At 35.5% G+C, this 23,278-nt stretch overlaps 1 protein-coding gene across 1 annotated transcript; it reads left to right on the top strand.

Annotated features, from left to right (window-relative positions):
* The first annotated feature begins 244 nt into the window (after positions 1-244).
* Positions 245-9,569, top strand: GRPEL1 (GrpE like 1, mitochondrial). The gene is made up of 4 exons (XM_053704164.1): positions 245-380; positions 3,967-4,120; positions 5,929-6,010; positions 9,113-9,569. The coding sequence occupies exons 1-4, from the start codon at positions 307-309 to the stop codon at positions 9,457-9,459; spliced, it is 657 nt and encodes a 218-aa protein (XP_053560139.1). The 5' UTR covers positions 245-306; the 3' UTR covers positions 9,460-9,569.
* Positions 9,570-23,278: the final 13,709 nt, after the last annotated feature.

The following is a 23,278-nucleotide window of genomic DNA, read 5'->3' as shown; positions in this document are numbered from 1 at the left end:
CGTTATTCACTAAAATGACAGTATTAATCATCGAAATCAGTAGTAATAAAGATTATTGAAAGAATAAAAAAAAAGAACCCAAACTATTCTTGCTCAAGGCTGTCACCCCCATGACATTTCAACCCTCCTCTCAACCTAACATGACTAGGTTGGCAGCAATTCTGTCTGGAAAATGAACGCAATACGCCTGCGCAGAACTGCAACACCAGTTCTGCGATGTCTGTGATTGGTTGTAGAGCCGGAAGTTAGGTTGAATTCCTCCGTGTCCTCTGAGTGTAGTGCGTGTGTGAGTAGACAGAAGCAGGTATGGCGTCAACGGGGCTACGGTTACTCGGGCAGAGCTTTGGCAGCTTGTTGAGGTCGGCGAGGACACCGGTGAGGTATGGAACAGGATAGTTTAAAAAGCTGTTAGCCGTCGTTTCTGATCTCAAGTCCATTATGTTAAAGCTGAAGACAGGTTCGCGTGGAGTAAGTAATATTCACATGACCTGACATGAGCTAACAAACCTAGATGGTGGAGAGCTGCTTGGCAATGTTTAGAGCCCCCTCTGGCACTCAAAGAGCAGATGTATATTCTCCAGTAGATTGGTCCTAATGTACTGGTCGCAATGTACTAAATTATTGTCATTCTTCCAAAACTCTATGGCAGCAGTGTTTTGCAACATTGTATAACAAAGCTACAAATAGTGTTACAAAACACTGCTGCCATAGATTGCTAAAGACACATGCACACTCCTGAGCTCTTACTAGTCTACTTAGTTTTACTCTTAAATAAAATATACCAAGAGAACAAAAGCAAATTTGATAACAGAAGTAAATTGGAAAGTTGTTTTAAATTGCATGCTCTCTCCGAATCATGAAAGTAAAATTTTGAATTTACTGTACCTTTAAGCAAAACCTTATTTTAACATTCTAATTTATTTCTTGATCATATTTTCTTGGTTTACAATGACATATGGGGAGGTGTTGCTAAAAATCTCAATGTCAACAAAAATAAATATTAATGTATTAACCTTAACTGTTAAACACATTTCACCAGTAGAGTAAGGTTGTGCATAGCCAGTTCCAGTTAGGGGACAAAACCTTTAAACCCAAGATATTGCTCTATTAGGTTATAAATGCTAACAACAATATTAATGTTCTTTACATATCCCCTTATTTAGTAAAATTATATTTTTTTCATTGACCAGATTATGTAGAACTTTAAAATTGAGTTTTTTGGTTTTGCTGCCAATGCTATTGCAAAACATTACTTGAGGCAGTCCTACTGTATTGTTCCTGCTGAATATCTAAAGTATTTTAAATCCTTATGGTCTGGTCAGTAACAGCAGAAAGTCAAAGAGAAACCCTTAATATTGTAACGGCAATCCTATATATGAAATGAAGTCAAGTAAAATACAGTCCAGTATGTGAGAGGCCGTCAAAATGTACAAGCAATGCGAAGTAAAGGAATAATATGTAATCGGTATTTGGGAGACAGTCACACAGAGCTGCACACAGCAGACAACTATAGGAAAGTCAATGTGCTAAACAGCTTTTCGTGCACTCATGAATTATCCATTAACTTCACTCACCAGTGTATCCTGGAGTGGGGGATCTTCCGGCAGTCTCAATGCCTATACCTCTGAAGGGGCTCCGAAAAGAACGCCAGGACGAAGCGGTGAACTTCCCAACCGCCTCAACTTATCCCAGCCAATGGCCTCCTTCGTCTAGGAATTACTCCTCCCCTCCGCTCCGCTCAGTAGCACTGTGAGACTTGAGAGTGCTTCAGCTAGCCGCTAGCCGCAAGTTGCAAATATACACAGACGGTCCTCACACATGCTCCAAAAGACCCACAAACAGCATAGATGCAGCCGGTAAACTGGAAGGTAGAAAATTTTCAAAGAGAACAAACCCAGCTGCATAAAAAAACACGTTCCTTTATTAATTTCTTGATAAAAATGGTGATACACAGCAAAACAGTGGAAGGTGCTGAGGGCGCAGCACTGAACGGCTTACATGTTTCGGAAATGATCCGTAGTCATAGCCTACAGTGCTGTGCCCCACACCTGTTTAAAACAGATTCAAACAAATGTGATTCGCTAGCAATAAAAACACGCCCTCAGTCTAAACCTTAACACACCTGTTGATATGCATTGAATGTCCCTACGTGACCTATCCGTAAGTAGAGATACAACGTATAGAAGATGCAGAGTGATTAATTGTCAAACACTATATGTATAATTTATAATTATTAAAGCCACCAAATCAGGTTACCAAAAAGACTCAAACATTCATTAGCAGAAAAAATATACATGTCAAACTCGAAGTAAGCTACAGAGTGGAGGGCAATTGTCAACCCGGGAATATACTGTAGAGAGTAGCCCCATACTGCACTCATTTGATTAAAGGGGCAGTCTCATCAATGGCGGCACTCATAGTTAAAGGTGTAAACAACTATAAACCAAAAAATGAAGCTAGTTCAAAAACCTATATATTAGTATAAAGAGGGCAAATTCTGGTACTGCTCACTTAAAGGGGCAGTGTACTACAAAATTAAATAAATATATAATGCTATCGAGAAGGGGGGGGGGGGGGGGGGGGGGGAAATTTTTTAAAATGTATTTCCAACATATCCCAAAAAGAAATGGGATGACCTCGAGTTAAAACAATACACCCTGGTTCCTAAATGACATAAAGAAACCTAGGCTCAATTGATTATTAAGCTACCAGGTTAGATATAACTGACTGTAATTCTAAGGGCAAGGAACTAGTAAAACCTTATGTTCTATTTAAGCTTGATTTGGTGAGTAATCCTTGGGTAAGTAATATGTGTACCTTACAGCCCTTATCAATAAGATGTTTATACCAAGGAAAAAGATGCAAAATCCTTACTCAAAATCAAGCCCAAAATGAATGCATAAATAAAAATGTAATAATAACCAGTAAAGTCAGTCAGTAACAGAAATAAAGTAAACCACATAACTATGGAATGGTTACACAGTGTTGCATCAACCTCTGATACAGATGTGTACATGCTTTTCAAATGGTGGGTCAAAGTGAAATTCAACCTTGTGATTTGCAAAGCTGGAGAATGCATTTTTATTTATTTTTTAACAAAAAATGTATTTAGTGCTGGGCAGATATATGAAAATCTGGGAGCTCAGACATAAATTCAGAAAACAAGTTGTTTTCATTTTTATGATGTGTGTGTGTGTGTATAACACACACACACACACACACACACATGCAGGATGCATTATGGTTTCTCATACTACATCTGTGAAACTCATAAAAGCTCACAGAGGATTTTAAAATTCATGTTGTGGGTATTTTGTCCGCTTCAGATAAAGCAAACTCCTGTGTAAGTGTGTCTGTAGTTGTTATGGAAACTCAGAAGTTTTTTAATCTTTTTAGTTTTAAAGGACCACTCAATGCAGTAGAAGTGCATAATAAAAAAGACAATGCAATAACACCTACCCTGAATTTCAAACAAGCAGATTTTTTTTCTCCCATTTTCCGGCCCCCTTTATCATGTGACCGACATCAGCCAATTGCAGACTAGTATACGTATACCATGTGAGCTTGTGCACATCCATAGAAAGTGTGAATATAGAAAGACTGTGCAATATTTGATAATGGAAGTAAATTGGAAAGTGTCTTAAAACTGCATGCTCTATCTGATTTTTTTTGTTTACTTGAGTGTCCCTTTAACATAGTAACATATGGTTGTAAGAAAAACATGGACAATCATGGAATTAAATCATTGACCTCTTAGTACCGCATAACATGCTCAGCAACACTTTCACACTCTTTATTTCCAGAACACACAGAACAGTAATTTAATACCCTTGCTGTATGTGTTTAATATAAAGTTACTCTTTATCAGTGTTACATTTTGAAGGCCTTTTAGATGTTTTTTCAGCTCATTCAACAAGGTTGCTTAATAGTTTGTTTAATGATTGATTTATTCATTTGTTCCCTTAGGTCATGTCCGCAAATGCTTTGTACAGCATCCCAGCAGCAAAAATCTACTGGCCAAAATAGCGATGAGGATAAAGTTGAAAGCCAGAATCAAGAGGTCCCTGACCAGCTTTCAGCAGAGAAGGCCAAACTAGAAGATCAGCTCAAGGACATTACAGTGAGTGAAAAGGAAAAGTGTTCAGTGGGGAAGGAATACCACTGTTGCATATAAATAATATCATAACTATATCTGATCTCACCATGGAAGCTGGGCTGCTTCCCTCCCCTGAAAGCATATAGCTGTGACGTATATTAACCTTTTAACGCCGTTATGCCGTTCTATTCCGTCATATTTACACTGGGCTTTAAAGCCATTATGACGGAATAGAACGTCATATCAAACGGCTGTCCTGAAGCCTTCTGCGCTTCAAGGACTTGATCGCGGTCTGGAGGGCGTTCCTAGGGTTGTAGGGACGCCCCCCAGATGCGATCCAATAATTGAAATCTCGCGATCGTGCAGGTGTTCCGATGTAGACACTTGCTGAAGTGTTGCTTGTTTGGGAAGTATTATTTTCATCTGTGTTTTGCACAGTTATAGCCTGTAAACCGGTGTTAGACATGTGGCTTCATCCTGATTTTACTTCCAAAATCTTCAGTATTACCTCACAATTTGTATTCCGATGTGGGTCTAAAATATAGGTTAAAAACACACTGCAGTCTTTCTAAGGACTTGGGAGCCACATGTGTGCCCATCTGATTGTTACTGGTCACCATCACTGCTGGCTAAGCATAACCCAGTGTACATTTTTTGTTGGGTTGAGCACGTTTATTGGATCCGCATGCATATATGAATTTTATTTGCAAGGATTGAAGTGATTTGTCCCTATTTAAGTTTATTGTGCAAATCCTCCCATTTAAATATGTGTCTGTGACATGTTCTTGCTTATTCAAATATCCTTGCAGAATTGATTACCAAATAAATAAATAATTAGAAGCTTCAGTTACATTTCCCTAAACTGATAAATAAGGGACAAAAAATCCACAGCAACCAGGGAGTGCACACCTTGAAAATTGTCTTAATTTATCTGGTCTCCCATCAAGTCATATGCTCAAGCAGTCACTGTGAAGCATGTAGTAAGCCAAGAGAAACTGCAGCATATTAAAGTATTCATAATGCTATCCAGCCTCGCTGAGAGGAATGCAAAAAACGCTATTTGCAGCGAAAGCTGAAAAATAATATGGATGGCTCTTTTGTTTTACTATGCTTAAACGAACATGAAATCAATTAAATAACTTGGTTAAGTATTAGCTTACTTATATAACTTTTTTTTAATAAAACAATATGTAGGCATTTCTTACCCAAATGAAAGGCATCAAAAGGTGAAAGGCTCAATATAAAATAATGATAGTATTTAGTACACTATATAATTATACATTGTCAATTGAAGACTTAAAAATAAAGTTGCCAAAAGCAAACTAATAACATTTATATAGATGATAAAATATATATATATATATATATATATATATATATATATATATATATATATATATATATATATATATATATATATTTATTTCAGGGTAGACAAGCACTCCAGAAATCCAGTTCCAATGCCCAGGGTGCAACAGATAAGTAAATAATGAGGAGTGCACTCGCCAGGACTTTTCAGAATTTGAATTCCAATGTTCACATATTGGAATTAAACTTCTGAAAAATCCTGGTGAGTGCACTCCTCATTATTTTCTATATATGTATATGTGTTGTTAGTTTGTTTTTGGCAACTTTATTGAAGTCTTCAATTGACAATGTATAATTATGTAGTGCACTAAATACTATCATTATTTTATATTGAGCCTTTTGATGCTCAATATTTTATATATATATATTTTTTTTTTTCAAACTAAGCAAACCTAAAACCATTTTTTGTATCTAGTGCAAGTTATGTTTTGTTTTTTTTTCCCTTCTCTCTTTATGACTTCAAGGATAAATATAAGCGTGCTCTTGCGGATACAGAAAATTTAAGGCAGAGGAGCCAAAAGCTGGTTGAAGAAGCAAAACTGTATGGTGAGATCACATTATCAATATTATTGTTGTTGTATACAGTATAAGGTGTTAACAGGTTATGCAACACTGTAGTAATGCACATATATTACCCTGTTTCCTATATAATAATGACGGAGTGATAAGCTAGAAAGAAGATCTGGCTTTAACAGAAAATTAAACAAGAAATCAGTCCTCTATTTTCCCGGATGCTCTAAAAATTGGGCCGTGCACCTAAGTTTTGCAGTCCTTGTTCCCCTATCAGGCCCACCACCTGTATGACTCTTTTATAGCGTTGTAGCAAACGGCCTAATAGTAATGGCTCATTGAACTACTGGGAAAATTCAATTTTCAGAATTCATGGACACTGAGCCATGTGGTCACGTTCATACATTCAGTTAAAAGCTATAGAGTTCCAGCACTGTAGTTACTAATACATTTTTTTTTTGTTATTATTTTTTTATCTCCTGGGTCCTGACAGCAGTAGCTTGTGGAGACCATCTCTTGTATACCCGTAGTAGTGGGTCCTTCACAGCATACATTTGGTTTGCATACACTACCAGGTCCCTACAGTGTGTGTGTGTATATATCTACTTAAAGTGTAGGAACTCTATGCGGCTATGACTTGTCTTAGTAAAATAATGGCAGATCTGAGCTCCACCAAATATGCAGAAGATGCCAACAGAAGACGTAGTAAGGCGATTTACTCTGAACGGTCACATTGTTTGGAGAATCCATAAGGCGACACTATGTGAATCACAGGAGTGCTCCAAACTACTCCATGTAGGTTCCACATGTGGAGTTATAAAATCATGAAAACCGAGTCCCTATAGGCATGAAACACATAGGACGTATTTCCTGAGCTTGTATGTTTTTTACACTTGTTTCTACAATAAAGGACTTCTCCGATTGCGGATCCGCTTTAATTTTGTTAGTGCACAAACTAGACAAAATAATTAATCATTAACAAAATGTAGTGCCTTGTTATTAAGGGCTCTGGGCTTGTAAGATTCTGCAACAATCTTGCCAATACTATGAAGCCCTTGTTGGAATTCTCCAAAGGCACTTGTTACCTTGAGAACAGTGTCTCGTGTAGTGGTGTTTCTTATAGATATGTGAAGGAAATGCATAAGGCTAACAAATTATTGTAATGTAAAAATCTTATGAAACAAATCACATATTAAAACAAAAAGATGCAGTAAAAATTGTATTGTTAAATCCCATTTAAAAAGATAACAAAATTATTGTGCAAAAATCATAAATTTTATGGAATTATTATTATAATTTATTTGTATAGCGCCGCCAAATTCTGTAGCACTGGGTACAATGATAGGGGTATACAATGACAACATTTTTGATAAAAATACAAAACATAAAACTAAACAAATCTGGTACAGGAGGTAGAGGGCCCTGCTCCGGAGAGCTCACAGTCTACAGGTTTAGGGTGCAGAGACATAAGGTTGGGGTAGCTTGTTACATAAGTTGTAGTACAGTAGTGAGTCAGGCAGTTCATGTATTAGTTTGGTTCCGATGAGGGATGGAGGAGATATGGTACGCCTCTCTGAATAGGTGGATTTTCAAGGAGTGACTGAAGCTATACAAGGTTGGAAACAGTCTTATGGAGCAGGGTAGAGAGTTCCAGAGGACAGGAGCAGCATGTGCAAAGTCTTGGCGGCGGGAGTGGGAAGTAGAGATAACAGGAGTGGAGAGACGTAGGTCAGAGGTTGATCGAAGAGGACAGGGTGGGGAATATTTCACGATAAGAGTGGAAATATAGTTGGGAATTAGACTGTTTAGTGCTTTGTAAGTTAGGGTTAATACTTTTAACTGTATTCTGGAGTGTATGGGGAGCCAGTGTAGAGACTGGCAGAGCAGAGTCGGTGATGTAGATCAGCGACTTAGGTGGATGAGTCTAGCTGAAGCATTAATAATAGATTGGAGGGAGGAGTGTTTTGGAAGGTTGAGTAGGAAGGTTGAGTAATCAATGCATGACAAAATGAGGGAACGAATAAGTATTTTTGTCGTTTTTTTGAGTAAGGAAGGGACGAATTCTGGAAATGTTGCGTAGGTGTGAACGGCAGGATTTGGTAAGCGCTTGTATATGTGGGTTGAATGTGAGCTTTGGGTGTGGTGTTGAGAATAGGGTCTCCAACTGTCAGAGAAATGTCAGGTGTTGGATGTCTGTGTTGAAATTAGGCAGGAACAATAACTATTTATCCACACAGTAGAGATTGTAATAAAACTATGCTGCAGGTGCAAAAACTGATGTGAAATTTGTACTTAAATGTAAAACTTAAAGCATATTTTTTTTCATTTTTTTGTAAAATGAGTTTTATCTTGCAATCTGTGTGATTGTGTCAAAATACACAAAGCACTTAATATCCTAATAGAAAAACACATGCATACGGCAATTGTAAGATACTATACAATAAAAACAGGTTACTCTGATTTGTATTGACTTCAATATTTCATTTTTAAAGTGTGCCCCCCTTTTTTCTGATTTTTTTTTTTATATACATCCCTGAGGGCATCAGTATGGGTTTTCACATATGATATGGTTAAAGGGACAGTAAAGTCCAAATTAAACTTTCATGATTCAGATAGGGCATGTCATTTTTAACAACTTTCTAATTTACTTTCATCATCTAATTTGCTTTGTTCCCTTGTCATTCTTAGTTGAAGGCTAATACTAGCTATGCTCATATGCTAATTTTCCTTGAAGGCTGCCTCTAATTTGAATGCATTTGACAGTTTTTCACAGCTAGAGGGCTTTAGTTCATGTGTTTCATATAGATAACTGTGCTCATGTGTGCAAAGTTATTTAAAAGTCCGTACTAATTGCCTGAAATGCAAGTCTGTCAAAAGATCTGCGATAAGGAGGCAGACAGCAGAAGCTTAGATATAAGGTAATCACATTGGTAAAATGTATATTTCTATAAGTGTTGGTTATGGAAAACTGGGGAATGGTAAATATAGGGATTATCTATCTTTTTAAACAATAACAGTTTTGGTGTTTACTATATCTTTTAATGTAAGATTATAAGGATTTCTATGTTTGCTTAGGGGAGTTTACTTGTATCTAGTTTTGCCCAGATGTAAATTAATATGCCTATTCCTCGTTTACAGGTATTCAGGGCTTTTGCAAGGATCTGCTTGAAGTTGCTGATATTTTGGAAAAAGCAACAGAAAGTGTCCCAAAAGATGAGCTCAAGAATGAAAATCCCCATCTAAAGAATCTCTATGAAGGGTTAATTATGACTGAAGTACAGATGCAGAAGGTTTTCAAGAAGCACGGTGTGGTTAAATTAAATCCAGTTGGTACCAAGTTTAATCCGTATGAGCACGAAGCCTTATTTCATACACCTATCGAAGGGAAGGAGCCAGGGACTGTAGCGCTGGTGACAAAAGTGGGCTACAAGCTGCATGAACGCACGCTGAGGCCGGCGTTGGTTGGTGTTGTTAAGGGAACATAATAGTGCGTTTGTTTTTGTCTTTTTTATTTTAAATAAATGACTGTACAGTTATTAAATGGCCTTTTTTCGACATTCATTCCAATAATAAACTTATTATGTAATATAGGAAATGCTGCTCTAGTTGCCTCGTTACTAAATACATTTTGCATTTGAAATGTAACAAGACAAATCGCCAATTCATGAAAGAAAAACATTAAACATGCTGCATGCCAGATTATTCTATTAGTAGTAATGTTAGTATTGCTGTTACATCTGGTTTATATTTAGCCCTGCAGATTAATTATATGAATTAGAATTATTGAATAACTATTCAATATTACACTGTATAAATTTCACATTAAGTCATTACAAGATGCTTTTAGTGTGGAAATTTGAAAAATACAGATGTCCAAAGCCTATACACCCTTTTTTTTTTTTTTTACACCCTGATTTTGCTGATGTAAATTTTTAAAATGACTGTCACTTTAATAAGATCTTAATCAGTAATATTTAGGGACACACACAATTTTTTTTATATATATATATAGTTCCGGTTAGGTAAAAAAAAAAGTTTTAATTGTACATGTTAAAAAACAAAAGGGAGATTGCATGATGTTTCAGTGCTGTACTGGCACCTTTATCAAATGATCCCAAGGTCAGTGTATGTGTGTGTATATATATATATATATATATATATATATTTTATTTTTTTGTACAATATAAAAAAAAATATGAAATTCCAATTTACTTCTATTATTAAATTGATTTTCTTCTCTTGGTATCAGGGAACATGTATGTATCTAAAGCACTATATAGTTTTGAAAGAATACTTATACACTTTTAAGCACAAAGAATAACATTTGTTAAATCATTCTTGCAAAGCTTCTGCCATATAGTGTTCCAAACCTGTGCAAGCTGTGGAGCCTTCCTAGGTATGCTCTTGACCAAAGGATACACAAAGACAGTCAGTTTGGTAATAAAAGCAAATTGCATTTTTCTTTAAATAGTATTCTCTAGCTAAATCATGAAAAAAGTGAAATATTTATTTGAAAAATATTAAAAAAATATCAATACCTTGGTTGCATAACTATGCACATCATGCAAACTGTGGTGTAACGGTTCAGATTTAATTATCACATTTCATATAATGTACAAAAATTATTTGCCTTTTGTGTAATATTAGAAGTGAAATAAAATCATGTTCCTGTAGGGATTGGCTTGTAGGTGTTTTTGGTTGTACTTTTTAATATTATTCTTTAGACCTTTTATTTCTTCCGTGTAGAGCATAAATATATCTGCAGTACACAAATTAGCACTCTGATATTAAAAATAACTTAAGGAATTACATATATCATGGCATCAAAAAACTGTATGCTTTCAAGGACCACCAAGAAAACCAATAACATTATGAAATGGAAATAAATATGGCGCAGAATCATGACTGCTCCAAAACTGATCAATTTGCAAGGCGAACGTTCATTAGAGAGGGCACCAGCAGCCCTAACTGTAGAATATTAAACTACTCTGTGTATTCCCCATAAGTCTAAGCTATTGAATAGGGTGACGAAGAACACACACAAAACTCATTCAAGTCTGTTTAGTCTCCCAGAATCATGTAAGAAAATGTTTTATGATCTGATAAGATCAATGTAGAATGTCATGGTCATATTTGCAACATAAATGTAATACTGATTATAGCATGGTGCTGCTTATTTTCAACAGGTAGAGCATCTCTTGTCTTGATAGAAGGAATAGTAATATACTTTGTGGCAAAATATCTTTCTATATGGATCTGTTTACCCTTGCCAGAAACTCAACACTCCTAAGCACACACCAAAAGCCCTCAACTTGAGCCTACTTTTTTATTTAAAGAACAATTTTGATTGGGATTAAAAATTCTTCTGCAAACAAATGTAATCAATGCAAAATATTGTCCACTTAAAATGAGGTGTTCAATTTTTTATTTTTAAGAAACCAGCTTTTTGACATGCTTGTGTATTAATTTCAGCCATTACACCAACAAAATCAGCAATTTCAATACAGGTATGTAGACTTCTGCCATCCTCTGTAAATAATGTAATGACATAAAATGTTTAGTTTCCCAGTGATAGATTGAGGCGGTCTGTTAGCAAGCAGAGCAGCTTTCTTATGTGAAAATCAGTTAGTAGAGCCCATAATTGTGCTTTATCAAAGATTGTGGCTCCAAAATGGGTTAAAGCGTTTTACCTGCTGACATGGATCATAGTGGGCATCCTAGGGTCATAATACAAATCAATGAAACTAAGTAAAAAACATTTATATCCTTTAAAAGCTTGTTCATACAATCGCTTGTCATCTGTTATTTAAAATGTATATATTGCAGTATTATACACAACCTGTCCAGCATAAGTTTTTAAAAGGATATGAAACTCAATCTTTTTCTTTCATGATTCAGATAGAGCATGCAATTTTAGGCAACTTTCTAATTTACTCCTATTATCACATTTTCTACGTTCTCTTGGTATCTTAATTTTAACAAGCAGGAATGTAAGGTTAGGAGCAGGACACCAATCAGCAAGCGCTACCCAGGTGCTAAACCAAAAATTAGCCTGGCTCCTAAGCTTACATTCCTGCTTTTCAAATAAAGATACAAAGAAAAATTGATAATAGGAGTAAATTAGAAAGTTGCTTAAAATTGCATGCTCTATCTGAATAAAGAAAAAAAAATTCAGTTTCATATACCTTTAAGTTTTAGAAATGTGGGGAGTGGCTAAGATGTATTTTGCACTAGAAGATAATATGCCTGTGCAAAACATGGTTATTACTAGTTTACTTGGAGAAACCGAGTGTTTGGAAAAAGTTTAAAACAAGATAGTAGGGGAGTAGGAAACCATGCTTACTGGCCCCAAGGCAGAATATGCTGTGATCTGAGATGTCATTGCAGAAAATGCAGCATGTCTGCAGAAAGAATAGCACACATGCAGGAACTGTTAGAGCTTTTCTCTTTAAACCGCTCTGTGCTCTGGCTGCACTGTGTAAGGACTGACTCAATTTTTTCAGCCTTTCCCAGACTGCAATTTGTGACTCCTGAATATCAGATGGTTTTGTGAGTAATGCACCTTTTTTTTTTTTATTACTACAGGTTTACCTTATAATTATGTGATGTCAAACCAAGGGTAAAGGAAACATTTATTTAAGAGACATTTTAAAAACTTAAAATTATTTTTTTTCTTTGCAATGCAATTTTCAGCAGCTGCAATATAATATAAATCTTTAAAAATTGCTTTATTTTCCAGTTAATCAACACATTGCAATTGAGCTGGTGCTTTAGTGTAACTGCCTCATTTAAAATTCCATTTCAAAATGACCAGCAGAAAATATTTCACAAAAAAAAAATCTTATTGCAGAAAGTGAAAAAAGTTCTGCCTCGTGGGTTATAATATGAGGAATAAGTAAAGCAAAGGAAGGGGAATAGGTTGAGAGAAAAGCATACTCCTAGAGTAGGGCATCTAGTAATTTATATTATAACTGTATGTATATTCTTTAAGGGATAAAACATTAACCTTTATCATATTTGTAGCTCAATTAATACGGTTCAATAGTATGCATATAGTTTACAAGAGATGTGGGTACATTCCTTGCAACGCCCTCTGTATGCAGAAGTATTGTACCTAATGCTATTGTTAAAGGAACAGTCTACACCAGAGTTTTTATTTTTTTTAAAAGACAGATAATTCCTTTATTACCCATTCCCCAGTTTTGCATAACCAACACAGTTATAATAATATACATTTTACCTCTGCAATTACCTTGTATCTATGCCTCTGCAAACTTCCCCCTTATTTCAGTTCTTTTCACAGACTTGCATTTTAGCTAATCAGTGCTGACTCATAGGTAACTTCACGTGTGTGAGCTCAATGTTATCTATATGACACACATGAACTAATGCTCTCTATTGGTGAAAAACTGTCAAAATGCATTCAGATTAGAAGCGGCCTTCAAGGTCTAAGAAATTAGCATATGAGCCTACCTAGGTTTAGCTTGCAACTAAGAATACCAAGAAAACAAAGCCAAATTGGTGATAAAAGTAAATTGGAAATTAGTTTAAAATGACATGCCCTATTTGAATCATGAAAGTTTATTTTGGACTTGACAGTCCCTTTTTAACTATCTAAATAGTCAATAACCACAAACACAACTGAGACTAACTCTCACTGTTGCTTTTAAGTGAACAAACAGATTTTATACTTTTCCTTCATCGAGTCTAAACAGAAGTCTGTTCATTATGATGCTGGTTTACTTTTATCTCCTTTACTAGCAAGTAAATACCAAACATCCAGATGTGGGCTTTATTTTCTTTTTCTAATATATTAAAGTTAAACTTTATCTTCAATAAAACAATTATACAGTGATCACTAACAAAACATAATCACAAAAGGCCCAAGAGTAGTTGTTTATATAGAGGGTTTCACTATATGCTCAAAATTAAAAATGCAGTTCCATAGAGCTCATGGTTACGGTTTCACCCTATAAATGTTTTATCTTGATAGCCGTTCCTATCTCAATTCCAAGGTTTATATATATATATATATATATATAAATAAATAAATAAACATGACATCATTCTTATTTTGTATTTAAGATTAGGTGACGGGTTTACACTTTTTCTTTGATAATTGAATGTGTGTACATGTAATCAATAAGATACTCTGTATTTTTATTATTGATATCTCAATAAAACTATAAAGAAAGAAAAATCATCTGCAACATATTAACTTTTAGTCTTGATATATTTATAAACAGCACCAGGGAGAGGGGGGAACCTTGACTGGTACCATGTGAAATGTCAGAAAGAGTTCGGTTGCTGTTTCATCCCCCATAAATCAATGGCAATAAAACAATGTTGTAATTTGTACCCTTGTTTATTTTGTTTGCTTTCACTCTATAATACCTCTGAAACATGTGTTTGCCATTTTAAAGAGACTGAAGCTCAGATTCCATAGCCAAAGTATGTTACAATATTATGCAAATTGTCTGATCCTGCTTCATATCACATAGTGATTGCTAACAGCAATGAAGAAATTCATTTATAACTTGTTAACTAATTTGTTACAATCAAGGGAGGAAAGAAACTCACTAGTGATTTCATGCAGGACTGTATTTAATGTTTGCGTTGTCTTAGGCACTGAAAATTCTGTAATTTCCTTAACCCATGAGTACTTGACAGAAAATGTACTGCATTTTTTTACTGCAAACAAGCCTAGAATGAATGAAGCACTTGATGGGTTTTAATAAACAATACAAAAGTGACATTACAGTCTTTAATTGTTGTTCTCAGTCCTTTGAGTCTCTAGTTAGATACCAGAGCGGCCCGAGAGTACCGATCTCTTCAATTCACATTAGGTCTGCTGTTCATGGCCAGCTAGTCTCTTAGGGCATTGTTTCTCAATCACCCCCAACAGACCAGGTTTTTATTATAGCTGAACCAGTGCACAGGTGAAATAATCAGCAACCATAGTTACTAACCTGCTTTCATCCATCAGCTGATTATTTAAAGGGACACTAAATCCAATTTTTTTCTTTCATGATTCAGATAGAGCATGTAATTTTATGCAAATTTTTAATTTACTCCTATTATCAATTTTTCTTCATGCTCTTGCTATCTTTATTTGAAAAGCAAGAATGTAAGTTTAGAAGCCGGCCCATTTTTGGTTCACAACCTGGATTGTTCTTGCTGATTGGAGGCTAAATTGTCAGCTACTATTTAACAAGTGCTGTCCATCGTTCTGAACCAAAGATTGGCTGCCTCCTTAGCTTAGATGCCTTTTTCAAATGAAGATAGCAAGAGAACAAAGAAAAATCGATAACAGGAGTAAATTAGAAAGTTGCTTAAAATGTCATGCGCTATCTGAATTATAAAAGAAAAAATTTGGGTTTAGTGTCCCTTTAACCTGTACTCTGGTTCAGCTGTAATGAAAACCTGACCCGTTGGGGGTACTTGAGTACTGCAGCTGAGAAACACTGTCTTAGGGTACACTGGATATGAATTGTACTGAAACTAATCTATGTTTTTATATTTGAAATAACTTTTTTCTTATTTAAAATTACCACCCATTGTACTTAAAGGGACATTTAACGCCTTGAGATTTTTCTATAAAATAGAAATGTAATACGTTTTCATTATTTTGCCTGCTTTGTAATGGTCATTTAGCTATGAAAACAGCAATATCTAATTCAATTCTCAGATATGCTCCCTGCATATTTATCAAGGCTAACTGCTACATATCTGTCTTTAGTTGGCTTTTTCAGATAACTGTAAAACAATGCATTTTATACTGACATTATGGCAGTGGCTAGCCTTGTTGTCTGTGCACTAAAGCCAAGATTAGCTCCTTCAAATAAGCCAAATTGTGGGTGGAGTTTGGGTATAGAAAAATAATTGCAGTAAAAATAGTTAATTTGTTTTAAAGACGTTTGAACTTAGCAATACAAAAAATGTCTTGTAATTACACGGTGTTTACTCTCCCTTTAAGAACACATTCAAATGTACTGAGCCTACAAGAAGCACATACCAGTGTATCTTATCTCACTCTATACACAATGGTCAAAACTTTGGTACTGACATTTTCATTATGGGTGGAAGTTTCAATGAGCAAAACCAGCTCTAACCATAAAAAGAATAAGCCTAAAGTAACAATTTCCAGTATATTTAATGCTATGCTGGTGAAACAAGTTTTTTGGAAACCAAAAAGAAGAAGAAAGTATAGTGTCCTTATAATTAAAAGCAGGTGAATAATGCTTAATTTACGGGATAGTGTGCTGTGAAAACTGTTGTCCCCTTAATGTGTGACCAGCTGAAGAGTATAAAATATATGAAAAATTGTGTCTTGGTTTATTTTTGTGTAAGAAATAGATGGTTTTGTTCTTTGAAACCACAACCCATTAAAGGGACAGTCTAATCAAAAGTAAACCGTCATGATTCAGATAGGGCATGTCATTTTAAACAACTTTTCAATTTACTTTTATCATCAATTTTGCTTTGTTCTCTTGGTATTCTTAGTTGAAAGCTAAACCTAGGTAGGATCATATGCTAATTGCTAAGCCCTTAAAGGCCACCTCTTATCTGAATGCATTTTGATTTATTTTTTTCATGTGCCATATAGATACCATTGTGCTCATGGCAGTGGAGTTACCTATGAGTCAGCATTGATTGGCTAAAATGCTAGTCAGTCAAAATAACTGAAATAAGGGGGCAGTTTGCAGAGGCATAGATATAAGGTAATTACAGGGGTAAACAGTGTATTTATATAACTGTTTATGCAAAACTAGTGAATGGGTAATAAAAGGGATTATCTACCTTTTTAAATAATATAACTTCTGAAGTAGACTGTCCATTTAAGTAAGGATACTACAAACAAATTCGGCAATCTGAAATAAAAGGTAAATTTGCTATTTGTAAACAATTTAATACACTCCAGCAGGTAAAAATAGATAATTGGGAACAAGTTACACAGATATGAAACACAAAAATGTTCTTTCCCGATTCAGATAGAGGATGCAATTTTAAACAACTTTCTAATTTACTTCTATTATCATTTTTTATTCATTCTCTTGGTATCCTTTGTTAAAAAGCATGGATGTAAACTCAGGAGCACTATATGGCAGCAGTTTTGCAAGAGCACTATTTCCTGCCATGTAGTGTGCCACATACCTACCTAGGTATCTCTTCGAAAGAGAATATCATGGGAACAAAGCAAATTCGATAATAGAAGTAAATTGGAAAGGTTTTTTTTTTAATATTGTTCGCCCTTTCTGAATCACAAAAGAACATTTTTAGGTTTCAAACCTCTTAAAGGGGAGACAAAATTAGGGTACACGCTCCTGGCCTTTAATGGACCATTAGACATGGTAATTCAGCCTTCGCAAGAAACATGACAATTACCAGTTACAGCCTTGTTTGTTCCTGTAGCATTGCCATATAGCCTTTCACTCAAAATGCAGCCCTGTGTGCATGTTTTGATAATGCAAGTAAATCAGAAAGTTGTTTAACCCCTTCACACCATTAGACTGTTTCATACCGTTCTAACAGTGCTGTGCTTTAACGCCGTTAGGACGGCATACAACAAACCTAACTTCTATGTCACCCTGCAGCCTCCCCCTTTGATGCAAGCAAGAATCGGACTGGGGGTCGTGCCTAGCAGCATAGACTGTACCACATGACCCTGGCCTTGAAATCATGTAATTTCATTTTTACAAGTATTTATAACAGAACTTCGTTTCTGATCTAAGCACTTGAACCCCAGCATGAAGAGGTTAAAACTGTGTGCTCTGAGTCATGAAAGTTTTAATGTTGTCCTTTGTGTTCCTTTAACCCCTTCTCTACTGGGAATTTTAGAGACAAACTTGCCCAAAGTACCAGTATCATTTTTGCTACCACCCACGGCATGGAACGCCCTAACTTTTGCAGCATCGTGCTCCACTCCTCCTTTAAAAAAAAAAATTAAAAAAAAAATACTCTAGTTTCAACTAAGGGACTTGCCTAGCAACGCAAACATTCCCCCAGGAGCCATCAGTGCCGCTAGAGTCATGTAATCGCACCGGCAATCGTGACACTGTCAGCACTGATTCTTTACATGCAGAACTTTGAAAACTGCCTTCGTCCTGAAGGGGTTAAACAGAAATAGAGGCAATCATGTGACATACTGTCAGCACTAATTGTTTACGTGCAGAACTTTGACAATTGCCTCATTTGGAGATTCTCCCTGAAATTATTACACACAACTATTGCAGTCATAAGACAAATGGTTGTAAAATCTTATCTGGGGTGCCCTTTGTTCAGATATAGCAGACATGCAAGGTTGTTTTTTGGCAATTTGAATTTCTGCGGACTACACTTCTGAAATTCCTGGCAGCGAAGGGGTTAAATGAGTAATCTTGTATGGTTAATATTTACTCTAGTGTAGGTATCCTCCCAAACAGCTCTCTCCCCCGACACTCAAAATAATAATGTCCAATTTAAGCATAGGCTTAAAAAGGAGGAGCGAGTAAAACTTAATACTAGGTGTGGACTCCAAGGAAGAGATATAGGCCTAATATGTTTAATTCGGATTAAAGGCTGAACACCACAATGATCATCAGGAAGATTAGCAATTTTCCTATAAAATACAGAAAAGGCAGAGATTTGGCCTTTCAAAGAACTGGCAGATAAACCTTTATCTAAACCATTCTGTAGAAATTGAAGAATCCTATGAATTCTAAAAGAATGCCAGGAATATTGATGGGAAGAACACCATTAAATAAGGTTTCCAAACTTTGTGATAGATCTTTCTAGAAACAGACTCGCTGGCCTGAATCATGGGCCCCAATTTATCAAAGGTCTTGCAGACCTGATCCGCCCCCTGCTGAGGGAGGTGACATTCAACCCGATCATATTCGATCGGGTTGATTTCCGGCGATTCTTTAGACCGCTGCTTCATAAGTTGTGTTTCTGGCGAGTCTGAAGACTCGCCAGAAACACGGCCCTTCAAGCTCCTTACGGAGCTTGATAAATGGGCCTGATAGCGTTAATCAGAGTCAGAGAATCTTCTATGACTGAGAACTAAGAATTCAATTTCCATGCCATTAAGTTTAGAGACTTTAGATCGGGATGGAAAAAAGGTCTGGCCTTAGAGGAAGAGGCCACAGTAGGCAAATGGACATTCTGACAAGCTCAGGCCACGCTGGGGCTATCAGGAATACAAACTACTATTCCATTTTGATATTTGAAATCACTCTGGGAAGCAGGACCAGAGGGGGGGGGGGGATATGTAAGCAGACTGGAAAGACCAGAGAACTGCTAGAGCATTCAACACCTCTGCCTATCCCTGGACCTTGCCAGGTAGCCGAGAAGCTGCCCCATAGTTGAACAATCCGACAGTTGTCTACACCTGGGATGTGAATCTCAGTGATGAGGCAAGAATTGGTTTCTGCCCAAGAAAGCATTTGCAATACCTCTTTCATGGTTAGGAAAGTCTATATGATAATACCTTTACTGAGTAAGGTTACATTTCAACTGATGAATATATGAGTTTGTTCATTTTCTACCACTTTATATCAATTTTTACTAGTGTCATTTTAACTATTGCCAGTGTGTTTAGATTGTTTGTGTAATTAACAAGGTCTATGTGTTTTAACTAGGGCTGCAACTAATGATTAATTTTCATAATCGATTAATCGGCCGATTTTTTCGATTAATCGACTAATCGGATAAAAAGTAAATAAATAATTTTTTCCTATATTTGAAATAAAATCCATATACCAAGTGTTATAAATATAAACTTCAGACTGAAACTTAACATTAACACAACTGTTGGTCCAATTTTTTAAGCAGCAGAACACATTTTTATAATTAAGCAAAACAAAACCACAAACTGTTTGAAAAGAGGTAGAACTAGTAATAGGTAGAGACTACCACTGTTTATAACATTCTGTTATACACTCTTTCAGAAATTTTACATTTAAAGGCCTAGTACTTATCCAATACACACTGGAAACAGCAACTTCTGGAGTTAGTGCCCGTGAAAACTGGGAATCTGCCTGTTCCCCCAATCCACATTTAACAGCAACAAATGTCCACAGCACTATGGAGTCTTATTATCTTTATTACAAAAACATAGAAAAAGCGACGTTTCGAGTCTGCTGACTCTTATTCATGCTATTTACACAGTATTCAACTACACACTTTTAAAACAATATTTTTGCGCCAACCACCAAAATTGTGGCTCTGCTGCCATCTATTGGTAGATGAAAACACTACAGTTTCATAATTACATTAAAGGGACATAATACTCATATGCTAAATCACTTGAAACTAATGCATTATAACTGTAAAAAGCTGACAGGAAAATATCACCTGAGCATCTCTATGTAAAAAAGGAAGATATTTTATCTCACAATTTCCTCAGCTCAGCAGAGTAAGTTCTGTGTAAAAAGTTATACTCAGCTGCTCCCAGCTGCAGGTAAAAAAAAAAAAAAAAAAAAAAAAAAAAAAAAAAAAGGAAGAAATGAACAGCAGCCAATCAGCATCAGTGCTGAGGTCATGAACTCTTACTGTGATCTCATGAGATTTGACTTAACTCTCATGAGATTTCATTGTAAACTTCCTTTACCTGATTGGTGAAATAATATGAGATTTCACGAGGCTCATCCTTTCAGCTGTCCCAGGACAGACACACTAATATGCTGCTTAGAAATCCTTTACAATGGGAGGTGTCTTTACAATGGGAGGAACTTTTGAGGTAAAATATCTTTCTTTTTTACATAGAGATGTTCAGGTGATATTTTCTAGTCAGCTTTTTACAGCCATGCTGCATCACTTTCAAGTGTTTAAACATTTGGGTATTATGGCCCTTTAATAAAATACATTGGTAAAATACATTTGCCTACACTGAATTGTAACATAACTTTATAGATACATTCTTGTAACTATTGTGATATTACTAAGTATTATATCCTTTTCCTTTCATTTAATTTGTAAAACACTTCTATTGTGATATGCAACTATATCTACATCTATGAAATGTCTATAAGAATACTGACCAGTCATATTCCCTATTAAGGCCCTTGGGTACCATACTTTCTAATTCATGTACCCAAAACATTTCTCTCTGTTTAAGTAGTTTCTCTCTATTTATTCCACTTCTTTGTTGCTTTACATTATCTATTTGCCATCTCAGCTGGCTGATATGATGGCCACATTTTAAGAAGTGGTTGGATACAGGTGCTTCATAGTTTTCACACCTTATATTAGATATGTTGGCATAACCGATCACGGGCCTTACGGGTCGTGTCCCCTATAAAAATTAGGGAACAGGGGCACTTAATAAGGTATATAATATAAGTAGATTCACATGTAAAGAATTCCTTTATTTCATATATTTTACCTTTTCTTTGGTGAAACAAATATTTCCCCTTAATCGTTGAATTGCAGCGTATACACCCTAGGCATGGGTAACATCCTAATTGTTTTTTATTAAGAAAGGTCTGTGTATCCTTTCTAGACCCTACATCTGTACTGGTCAATTGATCCCTAAGGTTTTTCACCCTCCTGTATGTTATCAGGGGAGGATTTCTAAATATCTCCATGTCCTTATTACATTCTTTTATAATGTGCCAGTGTCTTTATTATACGCGATACTTGCTCACTATTGGAATTATGTTGTCACTAGAACCAATCTATTTGTTTTAGTGTCCTTATTCTTCACTTCCTTATCCCTATTTAAACTACTGAGTTGTTCCCTAACCAATGTCTGTGGATATCCCCTATTTACAATTTTTGTTGCATTTCCTTCATCCGCCTTTCTTTGATATTGCTATTACTTACTATTCTATCCACCCTTAGTAGCTGGCTTTTTGGTAGGGAATTTATTAAGTTCTTAGGATGGAAGCTATCATATCTCAATGTGTTTCTATCCGTTTCTTTTACATATAAATCAAACATAAGTTTATTTCCCTCCTTACTAACCCTAGTATCCAGGAAAGAAACAGACTCCTCACTATAGACCACAGAAAATTCTAGTCCCCTCACGGCTGTATTTATCTCATTAAACTCATGTAGGGACTCAACGCTGCCCCACCATATGCCAAACACGTCATCTATATAGCGCCACCAAGTGGCTCCATAAGTAATAAACTTCTCATTTTCATAGATGACTCTTTCTTCTATCTCATTCATGAATAGGTTGGCATATGATGGGGCAACGTTGGTCCCCATAGCCGTTCCTTTAATCTGAATATACCAATCATCCTGAAAGATAAAATGGTTCCAATATAGAATAAGTCTTAAGTTTTCAATAAATTCTACTTGCAAATCTGAACATTTACTGTTAACCTTGAGGATTTTCTTAATGACTCCAATACCTGTTTCGGTTTAATAGCTGTATATAATTTTTTCACGTCCATTGTATATAACAGGAATTTATTAGACTCAAAACATAAATCTCTAGCCTTATTTAAGAAATCCCCCGTATCTTTAAGGTATGAAGACATCTGTATCACTTCTGGTTGCAATATCTTATCAAGAAAAACAGAAATATTAGTCAAAGTAGAATTTACACTAGAGACTATGGGTCTCCCTGGGGGTCTAGTTGCATCTTTATGCACAGTATAGAAAATAGGGTTTCTGGGTTCTTTATTGAATATTCTTTCTTTTTTTTTTTATCAATTAATGTATTCTTGTATGCCTTACTAAATACATTATCAGTCTCTTTCTGAATGTCATCCACAGGGTTATAGTTTAGCTTTCTATAGGTCTCTTTATCCCCTAACTGGCTCTTTATTTCCCTAATATAGTAGTTTCTATCAAGGATTATTGTAGCTGAGATGGCAAATAATAGATAATGTAAAACAACAAAGAAGTGGAATAAATAGAGAGAAACTACTTAAACAGAGAGAAATGTTTTGGGTACATGAATTAGAAAGTATGGCACCTAAGGGCTTAAATAGGGAATATGACTGGTCAGTATTCTTATAGACATTTCATAGATGTAGATATAGTTACATATCACAATAGAAGTGTTTTACAAATTAAATGAAAGGAAAAGGATATAATAACTTAGTAATATCACAATAGTTACAAGAATGTATCTATAAAAGTTATGCAACAATTCAGTGTAGGCAAATGTATTTTACCAATGTATTTTATTAATGTAATTTTGAAACTGTAGTGTTTTCATCTACCAATAGTTGGCAGCAGAGCCACAATGTTTGGTGGTTGGTGTGAAAATATTGTTTTAAAAGTGTGTAGTTTAATACTGTGTAAATAGCATGAATACGAGTCAGCAGACTCGAAACGTCGCTTTTTCTATGTTTTTGTAATAAAGAT

This window comes from Bombina bombina, chromosome 2 (assembly GCF_027579735.1).
Source record: "Bombina bombina isolate aBomBom1 chromosome 2, aBomBom1.pri, whole genome shotgun sequence".
Taxonomy (NCBI): domain Eukaryota; kingdom Metazoa; phylum Chordata; class Amphibia; order Anura; family Bombinatoridae; genus Bombina; species Bombina bombina.
The sequence above is the reverse complement of the archived record's forward strand: the minus strand, read 5'-3'. Positions and strand labels throughout refer to the sequence as shown.